The following is a 17,153-nucleotide window of genomic DNA, read 5'->3' on the forward strand; positions in this document are numbered from 1 at the left end:
CATTGGATGCTTTATCTATAACTAAGTTATACATGATTCAATAAGTATTAAATTTTTACTACAGTTCAAACATACAATAATTAGACCATCATAAAAATTTGACCATAATTGGACCATAAAAGCTGCAACTATGAATTATTCCAATTAATTACAGAAAAACATAAATTTAAAGTTATAGAAAAAACTTTATATTAAAGCATACCATATTATATGTTCACTGTGTAGTTCTACTCATGTGGAGTCCAACAAAATTGAATTTTCTATTTTATGATTTCTCTGTGATTTACAATGATTTTTCAAAGTTTCAGCACAAATAAAATAAATAAATAAGACAAAACCATCGTTACTGTAGCAGAACCATCGTTCAGAACCGTTTTGAGAGGTTATTTGATCAGTTTTGAAAAGTTCAGAGATAGAGAATCTGATTTTAAAGTTTGCCACCGTATTCAGTCGAAGGCGTTATTTAGGCTTTTCCCGACTATACTAGAAGGCCCAGCACATCTTTGTCCGAGCCCCGCGCCGCCAGGCGCCAGCGCTGCCCCCGCTTCCCCGTCCTCTAGCTCTGTGACTCCGTTGGCCGTCCCTGTCCTCCGCTTTTAACGCTAGCCGTCCAGCGCTGCCGCGCCGTTGTGGAGCTCCTCCAGCCGCTCGTCTGAGCGCCGGGCGTCCGCTGCCCGACCCCGACTGTAACAGAACCGACCAAATCATAAGAACGTAAGTACAAAAACAATCACCAAAGCGATCAAATTCCTGTACTTAAGCTCCCATAATCCCGGTAGTCCGGAAATCACGAAGGATTTCAACCAACTCTCGACATACAAACCAAGATCGTAATGATTCAACACAACACATCATCCGTTACAACATTTCACAAGTAGCATTCGGATTACATCCATCAGAGTTCAAATAAATATTATAAACCAAGTTTGAGTGCGCGGAAGCAACATAGTTTAGTATAAAACATCATAGTTTTCAAATACATTGCCAAGATCAGAGTCATGTCCCACAAAAGCATCATCAGGTACGAGAACTAGTAGAAACCGCGTCCAACGGTCTAGTCTTCATCCCCAGCAGGGAGAAGGCAGTACTTGCAGCAACCAAAGTAGAACTGGTCATCTGCAACAGGTGGGAAATAAACCCTGAGTACGAGAAGGTACTCAGCTAGACTTACCCGACGAAAATCAGAAATAAAAGACACCAAGGATCATGCAAGGCCTTTCAGGTGGGCTAGCTTGATACAGTTGCATAAAAGAGCTTATGACAGTAACCAATTTAAACTTAGCATCAAGCTTATCATTATTTACCTGTCCACTAGGTTAGCACCTGTACTAGAGCACTCACTTATTAGGAGCAAACAATATTAACCATAGCAGGTGTAATAAGGCTGTCCTCATCATATCATCATTTCCGAACCATTATGTTATTAAGTGTATCTACATTGGAGATAAGCCCGTCAAATTCTCACTAACCGAGAGAGACGGCGATTCGAATCGAATTACAACTCAGCTGAGGGGGTATTCCTAACCCTCACCCTGGCATACTTTGCAAGAGTAGCCGTGGGTTACCTTTGGTACAACTCAGGAACCAAATTCGCGGGTTCGATCAGCGCCAGCGCTCTCAGGGATTACCCTTCTGCCAGGACGACCAGGACTTTTAAATCACCTGCCCTTGGACTCACGCCTACGGCTCCCTTCGAGGCGTACTTTATACTTATCGACTCCCGGCCTGAGTTGAGCTACTCGGCTTCGCGGTCGGTCTTCAGGCCGGCCAACTAAGAGAGAGGCATGCGTTCAACATGAACAGGAAAGGCTCCAAGATTCAGTCCTTAATCAACACAGACGGAGTCACTGCAAACCGGCAAGCCTCCGTCCGGTCTTCATTTCAAATTAAGACTGGTTCTTTTCCACGATAGCAAATATAGCCAACCGTGCCACATGTATCATCCTATATCTCGCAGGTGACAGGAAATCACCCGACTTCTACCGAGTTTAAGCAGGGCTAAGCACTACTCGAGCCTGAGCTATATAGGATTTAGGGTAACAATATCTGGACAAGGAATGGGTAACCAATGCAGCAAGTGTTTGCATCCAACACCTAAACTTAATGCAACAATATATATAATAATAATACTGTAACTGCAGTTCGGAAAATAGGAGGCTTAATATGCTCCGGGGCTTGCCTTTCACAAAGTTGCAAGGACGGTGGTCAGGGCACTCAACGGCGACCTCGTCTGGCACTTCTCCTGAAGGCTGCTCCTCCTGAATCTCCGGTGTCGGCTGCTGCTGCTCGCTCGGCTCCTCGAATTCCAGCAGGGTTACTCCTTCCGGTACACCTATTGCATGCCGATGCACAATATAAATATCATGAATGCATAAGAATGACTATGATGCATGATGAATGAATCACAGTGAGTGTTTACGAAAACATCACTGGACACTCGTTTACCGAGTAATTAGCTCTATTCAAATCACTTTAAGCTTGTATCCAACTTAACTTAAATAACAAGAGCAACTTACCTAGCTTGCATAACCTAAGATAAAGATGCTCATCTTCAGTTAAAGGCCTAACACCTAGGAACAGTACCATGAACTTAGGATAGTAAAGACATACTTAAAATAACAGTTAAAGCTTCATATGCAACAAGTAGTAACTTAATTCTATCATAACCAGAGTTCTATAACTCCAATTGACTCACAAGAGGACATTCTGGAAAGCTTATGAAATTCTCTACAATTCATTTGTAAACATCAAAGCATGATTCTGAAGTTGATCGAATCCAATTCCAGTAGACCTAGAATCTGTCCCGCAATGACAGGGTTGCTAACTTAATTATTTAATGATGGTGCAAAAGTCTAATTTGACCAAACCAAGTTTACCAACTTGTTTTTCATACTTAAGAAACATCAGAAAGTATAGTGCTAACTTCTAAATAAATTATTTAATATCCTTTTCTAATTTATCCTAGTTAATTAGGTGATTAAAGCAATATATAGTAAAACTATTCAGAAAAATCTACAAAAATTACAGTACCTATCTCATGCTTCACATAGACTACCATAAAAATTTCAAAGCCATTAAGTAAGCATAACAGTCTACACAAAAATGATAAGGCATACTGGCTTAAAATGGCATAATTAAGAAATTCTAATGAAAAGTGTCAAGCAACAGATTTCCCATTTTTCCTAGCATCCTTCTATCATAATAATAGCACCCATCAAATTTCACCTTCACTGGATCTATAGAAAAATTATGAAAATTCACACAAGATCCACCTATTAATAAAAGGAAATTCTATAACTTAAAAACTACACATGCACTAGCTCTGAAATTTTAACCAGAGACTCTACTAAACCAAAATAGAGGACCCACAAAATTTCATAATTTTTGGACCACAGAAACTCAAGATAAAATTCAAACAAGTTTGCATGCTTCTAAAAACACATTTTAAACTTCTATTTAATTCATCCAATTTTTCTAAAACATGTGCTCATATAATATTTTTATTAAATACTAGACATGACCAGGAACTTAACAAAATTAGAACCATAGCATTTGGATCTATATACTAGGAGCTACATATTTTTCAAGATATACATAAATCTGTGAAATAAATAAACGAAATAAAATAGGAAACAACACTCAGCCCTACACGGGCCAGCCCAAGAACCGGCGGCCCACGACTCACGCGCTGGCGTGGCCCAACGCGACGCGGCCCACGCTGGGCTCCCGCCTCAGCCGCGACGGCTGACAAGAAGGGCCCGCGCGTCAGCGAGGGAAACAGGGGAGGCGGCCTCGGCGACGGCGGAACTCAACGCCGGTGGCTTCTCCGGCGAAACCATCTACTCTACGACGTTCGCCACGAACATGCGCATCTATTGGTGACCTCAATCGGTGCTATGGTGGTGGCTAGAGGGGTCGGCGACTGACACGGCGGCGCACGGTCACGGCACGGCCGGCTCCGGTGAACCGACGACGACAAAGCCCCTATCGGTGACCCTACAAGCTTCAGTGGTGTTCCTATGACCTAGCGCGTGGCCGAGGAAGGAATGGGAGCGGCGCGAGGGCAGCTGGCCGCGTGGAGCGCCAACTCCGGCGAGCTCCCGCCATGGCCGCGGTGGGGGAAAACGGCAATGCGCTCTTACCGAGGCTCAAACGATCCGGCTGAAAGGTGGAGGAGGTGGAGGAGGTCACGGCGAGGCTGCAGGCGGACGGGGCAACGCGTTTTCACGGTGGTTTGCTCGTACGGCAGCGGCGATGCTTGGTCGGCAATGGCGGATGGCAGAGCTCGCCCGTCGCTGCGTGCTGTGGGAGGAGAGGAAAAGCGAAATGGGGAGGCGAGTGCGTTCGGGCAGGCGCGAGTGGCTTCAAGGCACGGCTACGACGCCAGGAGGCGCACGGCGCGTGGCTAGCGCGACAGCAAGCTGGCGACGCGCGGCGCACGCGCGTCCGACGTTTTCTGAAAAACGCGACCACTGTAGCTTCCATTCAGTCGGGGTGAGCAGCCTGACAGCGTGACTTCCTCGCGGTAAACTGGCTAATCCGTTGCTTGTTTGCAAAAACAGTGTTCATGACAAATGTAGACCAAACATCCATCTGCAATTTACTTTCAAGAACCATCACCTAATTTGCCATGGATCAGAAGTTACAACAAGCCAAAGATGGCTCGATCACACTGAAATGTCATCAATGACTTAGCAAGATTTTTCAGTGTTGATTAGCATGAAATTCTAACTTGTGGGCCATGTTTGACCACGTTCTAGACATTTTCATGAGTTGACCATAAAACAACTTTTGTTCCTTGATAAATTATCTACAACTTTTGTAAAGAGTGCATAGCCATGCAAGGTTTCTAAGTTGGACTTTTTAAACAGTCAAACAATGACACTCCAAGGGTCAATTCAAGTCAAACTTGCACTTGAGGGCATTTTGGTCATTTTGATCTACATGAACAATGTCCAAACAATTACTCTAAGTGTAGTTAAGGTGCATTAGACCATGATCAACCACTTTACAAACTTGTCATACCACTTCTAATGATCACATGGAATAAAACAACTAAAACAAACAATTCAATCATATGTTGTAATGAAATGTTTCATATGTTTCAATACCTTGTTGTCAATTTTATAATTGCCACATTACTTACCATATTGCCATGTTTCCATGTATGAGAGTTTCATGTTACATTCACATGTTGCACTACTACCACTCTAAGCAATCAAGTATGAAACACATACAATTTAAAATGTTGCATATGTATGTTTCAAAGATAATGACATGATGACATAGCTAATGCACATGTTTATGAAATGACATGCAATTAGTGGAAGCCAAACACCTAGGGTGTTACAGCCCTCCCCCCTTAGAAAAATCTCGTCCCGAGATTTGGAAAGCGTACCATTTAATATAGAAAGCTGGATAGTTTTCTTTTAAATAATCTTCCCGCTCCCAGGTTGCATCCCGTTCACTATGATTACTCCAAACTACCTTGTATAACTTAACCACTCGTGTACGAGTCACTCTTTCTTGAGTATCCAGAACTTGCACGGGCTTTTCCTCATAAGAAAGATCAGATTTCAAGTTGACTTTCCTTGTTGCTATTCTTTCCTCGAGAATACGAAGACACTTCTTCAGCTGGGACACATGGAATACCGGAAATATAGCTCCCATCTCACGGGGTAGATCGAGTTTATAGGCTACTCTTCCACTTTTCTCGATAATGCGGTAGGGTCCAACATATCGAGGCTCAAGCTTCCTTTTAATTCCAAAACGCTTGACTCCTTTCATAGGGGATACCTTCAGATAAACATGGTCACCTACTTCAAACTCAATAGGTTTTCTTCTCTTGTCAGCATAGCTCTTTTGTCTAGCCTGAGCGGCAGTCATATTCTTCTGTATAGTTCGGACTTGCTCTTCGGCTTCTTTTACAAAATCAATACCATAGAATCTTCTTTCTCCGGGTTCCACCCAGTTCAAAGGAGTTCTACACTTGCGGCCATAAAGAGCTTCAAAAGGAGCCATTTTGATACTCTCTTGATAACTGTTGTTATAAGAGAATTCAGCGAGAGGTAACCAGTCTTCCCAAGAGCCTTTGCAAGAGATAAGACAAGCTCTAAGCATGTCTTCAAGAATTTGATTAACACGCTCAGTCTGTCCTGATGTTTGCGGATGATAGGTAGAACTGCGGATTAGATGAGTGCCAAGATTCTGATGTAAGCACTCCCAAAAACGAGACGTGAATTGAGGTCCTCTATCAGAAACAATGGATTTGGGTACACCATGGAGACGTACCACTTGTTGAAAATAAATCTCAGCATAATTGTGAGGATGATAGGTAGACTTGACCGGAATAAAGTGAGCAGATTTAGTTAGACGATCTACGATAACCCAGATGGAATCACAACCCTTTTTGGTAGTGGGTAATCCAACAATAAAATCCATGCTAATTTCTTCCCACTTCCAGCCAGGAATAGATAGTGGCTGTAATAGTCCGGGCCTTATGTGAATAGCCTTGACTCTGCAACAGTTATCACACCTTGCCACATAAGCTGCGATTTCTTTCTTCATCTTGGTCCACCAATAATACAGCTTGAGATCTTGATACATTTTACTGCTACCAGGATGGATGGACAATTTTGAAGAATGGGCTTCATCCATAATTTGATTTCTAAGTTCTTTATCTTTGGGTACCACCAGTCTATCATTAAACCAGAGAATTCCCTTGTCATCGACTTTAAAGTGCTTGGTCTCTTTCTCTTTCATTTTCCGCTTGATGTGAAATACACCCACATCCGTCTTCTGGAGCTCGATAATTCGACTTCTAAGAGAGCAATCCACAGTGATATTGTGGAGTACTACAGGATGAAGGAGGTGTGCCAGATGAAAGTCTTCACTAACTAAGGAATTGTAATGGGCCTTTCTGCTTAAGGCATCAGCAACCACATTTGCCTTACCAGGGTGGTAGTGCAGTTGAAGGTTGTAGTCTTTGATCAATTCTAACCATCGTCGTTGACGCATATTCAACTCGGGTTGAGTAAAAATGTACTTGAGGCTTTTATGGTCAGTATAGATGTTGCATACATTACCCAGCAAGTAATGTCTCCAGATCTTCAGGGCATGAACAACTGCGGCTAGCTCTAAGTCATGAGTAGGATAGTTGACTTCATGCTTTCGGAGCTGGCGCGAAGCATAAGCAATTACTCGACCCTCCTGCATAAGAACACACCCCAAACCGGTGCCACATGCGTCACAGTAGACATCGAAAGGCTTCTCGATGTCGGGTTGTGCCAATACAGGAGCAGAGGTTAGTAAGGTCCGCAAAGTGTGGAAAGCCTCTTCACACTTCGGAGTCCACACAAACTTTTCATCCTTTTGCAGTAGCCGAGTCATGGGCTTGGCGACCTTTGAGAAATCCAGGATAAAGTGACGATAATAGCCAGCCAGACCCAGAAAACTTTGGACTTCTATGACCGTAGTAGGTGCCTTCCACTCAAGAACTTCTTGCACCTTAGTAGGGTCAACCAAAATTCCATCACTAGATAATACATGACCAAGAAAAGGTATCTTGTTCAACCAGAACTCGCACTTGCTGAACTTAGCATAAAGCTGGTTGTCACGTAACCGAGTTAAAACAATTCTCAGATGGTCAACATGCTCCTCTTCATTCTGAGAATATACCAGGATATCATCAATGAACACGACGACAAATTTGTCCAACTCCGGCATGAATACAGAATTCATCAGGTACATAAAGTGTGCCGGAGCATTTGTCAACCCAAATAACATGACGAGGTATTCGAACAAGCCATAACGAGTAGAGAAAGCTGTCTTAGGTATATCTTCAGGACGAATTTTGATCTGATGGTAGCCAGACCGCAAATCGATCTTGGAGAATACCTTAGCTTTAGAAAGTTGATCAAACAGAATATCGATGCGAGGAAGAGGGTATTTGTTCTTGATAGTAACAGCATTAAGGGGGCGATAATCCACGCACATGCGTAGAGACTCGTCCTTCTTCTTCACAAATATAGCTGGACAACCCCAAGGAGAAGAACTAGGTCGAATCAACCCTTTCTTCAATAGCTCATTCAACTGACTCTTCAGCTCAGCCAACTCATTGGGCGGCATTCTATAGGGCCTTCGAGAAATAGGAGCTGTACCCGGAATGAGCTCTATCTTGAATTCTACATCACGGTCCGGAGGTAATCCAGGCAAGTCATCAGGAAAGACATCTGGAAACTCACAGACAACCGGTAGATCCTTAATGGCTTTGGTTAAGGTAGCGTTGGCTGTACTGTGGATAGCAATATCACGAGGTAACTGCACTAGAAAACCTTTCTTATCCACAGGATCCCTCAACATAACCACACGTGTTGATGTATCGATCAACACTCCATTCCCGCTCATCCACTTCATTCCTAGGATTACATCGATTCCTACCCCTAGTAGAACTACAAAATCCACAAGGAACCCTCGATCCCCGATCTCTATCTTTACATCTTTAACTACTTGGTTAGTCATGATATTATTCCCAGCTGTAACAGAACCGACCAAATCATAAGAACGTAAGTATAAAAACAATCACCGAAGCGATCAAATTCCTGTACTTAAGCTCCCATAATCCCGGTAGTCCGGAAATCACGAAGGATTTCAACCAACTCTCGACATACAAACCAAGATCGTAATGATTCAACACAACACATCATCTGTTATAACATTTCACAAGTAGCATTCGGATTACATCCATCAGAGTTCAAATAAATATTACAAACCAAGTTTGAGTGCGCGGAAGCAACATAGTTTAGTACAAAACATCATAGTTTTCAAATACATTGCCAAGATCAGAGTCATGTCCCACAAAAGCATCATCAGGTACGAGAACTAGTAGAAACCACGCCCAACGGTCTAGTCTTCATCCCCAGCAGGGAGAAGGCAGTACTTGCAGCAACCAAAGTAGAACTGGTCATCTGCAATAGGTGGGAAATAAACCCTGAGTACGAAAAGGTACTCAGCTAGACTTACCCGAGGAACCGACCAAATCATAAGAACATAAGTACAAAAACAATCACCGAAGCGATCAAATTCCTGTACTTAAGCTCCCATAATCCCGGTAGTCCAGAAATCACGAAGGATTTCAACCAACTCTCGACATACAAACCAAGATCGTAATGATTCAACACAACACATCATCCGTTACAACATTTCACAAGTAGCATTCGGATTACATCCATCAGAGTTCAAATAAATATTACAAACCAAGTTTGAGTGCGCGGAAGCAACATAGTTTAGTACAAAACATCATAGTTTTCAAATACATTGCCAAGATCAGAGTCATGTCCCACAAAAGCATCATCAGGTATGAGAACTAGTAGAAACCGCGCCCAACGGTCTAGTCTTCATCCCCAGCAGGGAGAAGGCAGTACTTGTAGCAACCAAAGTAGAACTGGTCATCTGCAACAGGTGGGAAATAAACCCTGAGTATGAGAAGGTACTCAGCTAGACTTACCCGACGAAAATCAGAAATAAAAGACACCAAGGATCATGCAAGGCCTTTCAGGTGGGCTAGCTTGATACAGTTGCATAAAAGAGCTTATGACAGTAACCAATTTAAACTTAGCATCAAGCTTATCATTATTTACCTGTCCACTAGGTTAGCACCTGTACTAGAGCACTCACTTATTAGGAGCAAACAATATTAACCATAGCAGGTGTAATAAGGCTGTCCTCATCATATCATCATTTCCGAACCATTATGTTATTAAGTGTATCTACATTGGAGATAAGCCCGTCAAGTTCTCACTAACCGGGAGAGACGGCGATTCGAATCGAATTACAACTCAGCTGAGGGGGTATTCCTAACCCTCACCCTGGCATACTTTGCAAGAGTAGCCGTGGGTTACCTTTGGTACAACTCAGGAACCAAATTCGCGGGTTCGATCAGCGCCAGCGCTCTTAGGGATTACCCTTCTGCCAGGACGACCAGGACTTTTAAATCACCTGCCCTTGGACTCACGCCTACGGCTCCCTTCCGAGGCGTACTTTATACTTATCAACTCCCGGCCTGAGTTGAGCTACTCGGCTTCGCGGTCGGTCTTCAGGCCGGCCAACTAAGAGAGAGGCATGCGTTCAACATGAACAGGAAAGGCTCCAAGATTCAGTCCTTAATCGACACAGACGGAGTCACTGCAAACCGGCAAGCCTCCATCCGGTCTTCATTTCAAATTAAGACTGGTTCTTTTCCACGATAGCAAATATAGCCAACCGTGCCACATGTATCATCCTATATCTCGCAGGTGACAGGAAATCACCCGACTTCTACCGAGTTTAAGCAGGGCTAAGCACTACTCGAGCCTGAGCTATATAGGATTCAGGGTAACAATATCTGGACAAGGAATGGGTAACCAATGCAGCAAGTGTTTGCATCCAACACCTAAACTTAATGCAACAATATATATAATAATAATACTGTAACTGCAGTTCGGAAAATAGGAGGCTTAATATGCTCCGGGGCTTGCCTTTCACAAAGTTGCAAGGACGGTGGTCAGGGCACTCAACGGCGACCTCGTCTGGCACTTCTCCTGAAGGCTGCTCCTCCTGAATCTCCGGTGTCGGCTGCTGCTGCTCGCTCGGCTCCTCGAATTCCAGCAGGGTTACTCCTTCCGGTACACCTATTGCATGCCGATGCACAATATAAATATCATGAATGCATAAGAATGATATGATGCATGATGATTGAATCACAGTGAGTGTTTACGAAAGCATCACTGGACACTCGTTTACCGAGTAATTAGCTCTATTCAAATCACTTTAAGCTTGTATCCAACTTAACTTAAATAACAAGAGCAACTTACCTAGCTTGCATAACCTAAGATAAAGATGCTTATCTTCAGTTAAAGGCCTAACACCTAGGAACAGTACCATAAACTTAGGATAGTAAAGACATACTTAAAATAACAGTTAAAGCTTCATATGCAACAAGTAGTAACTTAATTCTATCATAACCAGAGTTCTATAACTCCAATTGACTCGCAAGAGGACATTCTGGAAAGCTTATGAAATTCTCTACAATTCATTTGTAAACATCAAAGCATGATTCTGAAGTTGACCGAATCCAATTCCAGTAGACCTAGAATCTGTCCCGCAATGACAGGGTTGCTAACTTAATTATTTAATGATGGTGCAAAAGTCTAATTTGACCAAACCAAGTTTACCAACTTGTTTTTCATACTTAAGAAACATCAGAAAGTATAGTGCTAACTTCTAAATAAATTATTTAATATCCTTTTCTAATTTACCTAGTTAATTAGGTGATTAAAGCAATATATAGTAAAACTATTCAGAAAAATCTACAAAAATTACAGTACCTATCTCATGCTTCACATAGACTACCATAAAAATTTCAAAGCCATTAAGTAAGTATAACAGTCTACACAAAAATGATAAGGCATACTGGCTTAAAATGGCATAATTAAGAAATTCTAATGAAAAGTGTCAAGCAATAGATTTCCCATTTTTCCTAGCATCCTTCTATCATAATAATAGCACCCATCAAATTTCACCTTCACTGGATCTATAGAAAAATTATGAAAATTCACACAAGATCCACCTATTAATAAAAGGAAATTCTATAACTTAAAAACTACACATGCACTAGCTCTGAAATTTTAACCAGAGACTCTACTAAACCAAAATAGAGGACCCACAAAATTTCATAATTTTTGGACCACAGAAACTCAAGATAAAATTCAAACAAGTTTGCATGCTTCTAAAAACACATTTTAAACTTCTATTTAATTCATCCAATTTTTCTAAAACAAGTGCTCATATAATATTTTTATTAAATACTAGACATGACCAGGAACTTAACAAAATTAGAACCATAGCATTTGGATCTATATACTAGGAGCTACATATTTTTCAAGATATACATAAATCTGTGAAATAAATAAACGAAATAAAATAGGAAACAACACTCAGCCCTACACGGGCCAGCCCAAGAACCGGCGGCCCGCGACTCACGCGCTGGCGTGGCCCAACGCGACGCGGCCCACGCTGGGCTCCCGCCTCAGCCGCGACGGCTGACAAGAAGGGCCCGCGCGTCAGCGAGGGAAACAGGGGAGGCGGCCTCGGCGACGGCGGAACTCAACGCCGGTGGCTTCTCCGGCGAAACCATCTACTCTACGACGTTCGCCACGAACATGCGCATCTATTGGTGACCTTAATCGGTGCTATGGTGGTGGCTAGAGGGGTCAGCGACTGACACGGCGGCGCACGGTCACGGCACGGCCGGCTCCGGTGAACCGATGACGACAAAGCCCCTATCGGTGACCCTACAAGCTTCAGTGGTGTTCCTATGACCTAACGCGTGGCCGAGGAAGGAATGGGAGCGGCGCGAGGGCAGCTGGCCGCGTGGAGCGCCAACTCCAGCGAGCTCCCGCCATGGCCGCGGTGGGGGAAAACGGCAATGCGCTCTTACCGAGGCTCAAACGATCCGGCTGAAAGGTGGAGGAGGTGGAGGAGGTCACGGCGAGGCTGCAGGCGGACGGGGCAACGCGTTTTCGCGGTGGTTTGCTCGTACGGCAGCGGCGATGCTTGGTCGGCAATGGCGGACGGCAGAGCTCGCCCGTCGCTGCGTGCTGTGGGAGGAGAGGAAAAGCGAAATGGGGAGGCGAGTGCGTTCGGGCAGGCGCGAGTGGCTTCAAGGCACGGCTGCGACGCCAGGAGGCGCACGGCGCGTGGCTAGCGCGACAGCAAGCCGGCGACGCGCGGCGCACACGCGTCCGGCGTTTTCTGAAAAACGCGACCACTGTAGCTTCCATTCAGTCGGGGTGAGCAGCCTGACAGCGTGACTTCCTCGCGGTAAACTGGCTAATCCGTTGCTTGTTTGCAAAAACAGTGTTCATGACAAATGTAGACCAAACATCCATCTGCAATTTACTTTCAAGAACCATCACCTAATTTGCCATGGATCAGAAGTTACAACAAGCCAAAGATGGCTCGATCACACTGAAATGTCATCAATGACTTAGCAAGATTTTTCAGTGTTGATTAGCATGAAATTCTGACTTGTGGGCCATGTTTGACCACGTTCTAGACATTTTCATGAGTTGACCATAAAACAACTTTTGTTCCTTGATAAATTATCTACAACTTTTGTAAAGAGTGCACAGCCATGCAAGGTTTCTAAGTTGGACTTTTTAAACAGTCAAACAATGACACTCCAAGGGTCAATTCAAGTCAAACTTGCACTTGAGGGCATTTTGGTCATTTTGATCTACATGAACAATGTCCAAACAATTACTCTAAGTGTAGTTAAGGTGCATTAGACCATGATCAACCACTTTACAAACTTGTCATACCACTTCTAATGATCACATGGAATAAAACAACTAAAACAAACAATTCAATCATATGTTGTAATGAAATGTTTCATATGTTTCAATACCTTGTTGTCAATTTTATAATTGCCACATTACTTACCATATTGCCATGTTTCCATGTATGAGAGTTTCATGTTACATTCACATGTTGCACTACTACCACTCTAAGCAATCAAGTATGAAACACATACAATTTAAAATGTTGCATATGTATGTTTCAAAGATAATGACATGATGACATAGCTAATGCACATGTTTATGAAATGACATGCAATTAGTGGAAGCCAAACACCTAGGGTGTTACACCGACGGTCAACGCTTCGTGCTCTGCATCTGCATCTCTGGTGAGTGTTGAGTGGGTATTTGTGAATTCAAGTGTAGAATCTTTACATTTGATTAGCAGGTTTAGCTTAGCTTGAAATTGGCGTGAACGTTGACAATTGCGTGGGGGTACTGGGGTAGGGATACATACATTCATTGTTTTAATGGACATTGGTTACAGATTTGCTTATGTTAGCCTAAAATCAAATCAAAGCCTGTTATGCTTATCTTTTTTTAGTTTAAAAGTACTATGAGACCTCTTAAAAATATTATCGTGTTTTGGTTTTTTTCTTATACTGAACCATTTGCCGAAATATGTATATTGGATTATTACCGTATTGCACATTAGATTTTTGTCTAGGCATACCATGGGTTTAGGGTTCGCCAATGCACAGTCCTCACCCAGTCCCTACCTCCTTGACCACAGATCATGTCGAGAGCCTTAGCGCGTCGCCCGGTACCTCCTTTCCTGAAACTTCGCTCTACAGTGTGCGATGACGGCTACTGGATGGGCAGATTGGACCACAAGGACTGGCTCGCACCAAACGAGGTGCTCAAGATATTTGTGAACATCAGGGACTCTAGCCTGATAAACAATGTATTCAAGAAGGCATGCAGCCGGAGAGACTACAAGCCCAGCGAGGCGCTCTACAGCTTGATGATTGATAGGCTGGCCTGCGCCAGGAGGTTCAGTGACGTGGAGGAGTTGCTGTCCAAGGCAAGAACTGAAAAGTTCAGGTTTTCAGACGAGTTCTTCTACAGGCTGATCAAGATGTACGGCAACGTGGCAGAACATCCTCAGAAAGCCATCGACACGCTCTTTGCAATGCCTGGGTATAATTGTTGGCCTTCTACCAAGACATTCAATTATGTTCTTCATATGCTTGTATGCAAGCGGCAGTACGAGGTCATTCATGAGGTCTACTCTAGCGCGCCCAGGCTTGGGGTGACATTGGATACCTGCTCCTTCAATATTCTTGTCAAGGGTTTGTGCCAATGCGGTAAATTTGATGAGGCTATCTCCTTGCTGCATGAGATGCCGAAGCAAGGGTGTCAGCCTAATGTGGCGACCTACTCGACCTTTATGCATTTCCTTTGTCAGCGTAGTCAGGTTGATAAAGCATTTGAGCTGTTTGAGAGAATGCGGAAGCAGGATATTGCTGCAGATACAGTTGTGTACAATATTTTGATCTCTGGTCTCTGCAGGCAGGAAAGAGTGTCTGAGGCATTCGATCTCTTCAAATCAATGACTTCTGAAGGGTGCTGTCCTAATTCAGGGACTTATCAGGTACTTCTCGATGGTCTCATCAGTTTAGGAAAGTTTTTTGAAGCCAAAAGCCTTGTTAACACTATGAGTACAGAAGGTGTGAGGCCTAGCTTCCAATCATACAAGCTACTGATTGATGGCCTCTGTAGTGATTATTGCGTGGATGATGCACATCTTGTCTTGAAGCAAATGGTGGGCCAAGGTTTTGTTCCTCGGATGGGCACTTGGACAAAACTTCTCACAGCCATGTTCTAATTTTGGTTTCCACATCGGTAATTTCCTTGACCTAACAAGACACATGTATGGAAACTTCAAATTTTACCAGATTCCTGAATGAAGGTTGACAAATTTTGTTTGAGGAGCAAGTGGACCAATGCCAGCTTGAATTTGTGCTTGTAGTCTTGCATACTGCGGCCATATGAATGCTGCCTGTACATGATTATAGTTCGGTGTTAGTTTCCATGGATGTCAGGCTGACAAAAAAATCCATTCAGTTTTGTAGGTTAGTAGCTTCAAATGGCCCCGTTCGCGTGCCCTTAAACCCGGCTTGATCCGCTTATTTTTTCATCCGAAACAGTGTTTTTCTCTCACAAATTCCTCCAGCATTCCTCCAAACCATCCAGATTCCTCCAGAATTCAGACAAGCGAAACCTTTCAAATATTAAGGTTAAAACGTGAAATATCAATCTGAATCTACATCTGTGCGTTTGCAGGTGATTTTATACTTTGGCAGTTGAATAACTAATCTTCTCTGGGCGTTCCTACTATTGTAAATTCCAGTTTCCAGGCTAACAATACGAAGATGCATGCCATGAGGTAGTACTTTTGGCCTTTTACATCCTTGAAGAGAAACAGAGCATCCTAAATAGTTGGCTTCTTAGCTCTTCTGTTTTCTGTTCGTCTCCTTAACTAGCCACATGACTAATATATTCTGCTCACTAGGTTGCCTGATAGTCATGAAATCCACATGTTGTTAGCCTTGTATGACAACTGTCCATGGAGAATTATCTGGTTATGGATCTGCACGTACAAGAGGGTCTTGTAAGCCCACTAGGCCCCGTTCGCTTCGCTGAAAAAAAAGCCGAAATACTGTTCCGGCTGATTTGTTGTGAGAGAGAAAAACACTATTTCGGCTGAAAAAACAAGCTGAAAAGTACAGATTATAAGACAAGCGAACATGGCCTAGATGAAGATTTTTAAACTATTATTACTCTCAGCGATTTACTTTTTGCAGTTTTGATACGATCTATTCACAGCAGGGAAAGAATCTGGTGAGCAAGGAAGCAGCAGCTGCATGGGACCAAGCTGTCGACCTGTTGTACCACTGTTTGACTGAAAAGTCTGGTTAAAGCCTCAGACATGTGTTTTGTGTTTGTGCATTACTGCAGTTGTTTTGCAAAAAAGGTTCTTGTTCGCGTCTGCATGATGTTGCTGCAAATGGTTCATTCACAAATTACTGTCGGGGAAGTGGGCACAACAATTTAGTGTATGGTTGTGATGAGGGAGTTGTGGTGGTCTGGAAACACAATTTCAACTATTGTTTGCATTGTACTTAGCCAACCATGTGCACCTGCCTAGGACACTAGTTGTACGCGTTGTCAACTAGGAGAGAATAAAAGCGTGCAGTATGCACAGTACATTATCGTTAGAGTAATATGTCACTATAAATTCTCCATATTTTATTTCCCAGAACTGTAGAATTGGCCTGTTGAGAATGTCGTGATAGGATTCCTTTCTGGAACCGCGGGCAGCGGCGGTTGCCAGGAGCTCATGCAGCACGGCTCGCGGCGGCCGACGATATGGCAAATGTGCGTGGACAGGAGGTAGGGAGGTGGAGGGGAATGACAGCGAGCGCCTCAGGATAAATTTTTAGCCTGTTCGTTTGTTGGTTTCAGCCAGCCCAAACCAGTCAGTCAATAGTGTTTTTCTCTCACAATAAACCAGAACCAGCCAGCCCAAACCAGCCCAGAAACCAACCAGCGAACAGGCCGTTTGTCTTTTTACCCATCCTCACAGCTAGAAAATGATTAGTTTATTCGATGCGGGGTGCTGTATATCAAAGCGATGTGTTGGAGAGAGAATCGACTTTAACAGTGTATTTCGCGTAAAATCTTGCTTCCGTAGTGTTGTGGATAAATTTCTCTCGCCTTTGGACAGGCTTATTTCACATGGGCCAAATGTTTTGT

At 43.3% G+C, this 17,153-nt stretch overlaps 1 protein-coding gene across 2 annotated transcripts; it reads left to right on the forward strand.

Moving 5' to 3' along the window:
- The first annotated feature begins 511 nt into the window (after positions 1-511).
- Positions 512-16,701, forward strand: LOC136498461 (pentatricopeptide repeat-containing protein At3g14580, mitochondrial-like). Of its 2 annotated transcripts, none has more exons than XM_066494388.1 (5): positions 512-680; positions 13,685-13,723; positions 14,128-15,469; positions 15,681-15,783; positions 16,202-16,701. In XM_066494388.1, exon 3 carries the CDS (start codon positions 14,131-14,133, stop codon positions 15,220-15,222), a length of 1,092 nt encoding a protein of 363 aa, XP_066350485.1. In that variant the 5' UTR covers positions 512-680; positions 13,685-13,723; positions 14,128-14,130; the 3' UTR covers positions 15,223-15,469; positions 15,681-15,783; positions 16,202-16,701. The 2 variants fall into 2 exon arrangements, with proteins under 2 accessions (XP_066350485.1, XP_066350486.1); XM_066494389.1 differs by having other exon boundaries at positions 16,224-16,701.
- The last annotated feature ends 452 nt before the right edge of the window (positions 16,702-17,153 follow it).

This window comes from Miscanthus floridulus, chromosome 12, assembly GCF_019320115.1.
Source record: "Miscanthus floridulus cultivar M001 chromosome 12, ASM1932011v1, whole genome shotgun sequence".
Lineage (NCBI taxonomy): Eukaryota > Viridiplantae > Streptophyta > Magnoliopsida > Poales > Poaceae > Miscanthus > Miscanthus floridulus.

Bases quoted from the DNA above. Each gene is read 5' to 3' on its own strand.
- LOC136498461 (XM_066494388.1), top strand. From the start codon at position 14,131: ATGTCGAGAGCCTTAGCGCGTCGCCCGGTACCTCCTTTCCTGAAACTT.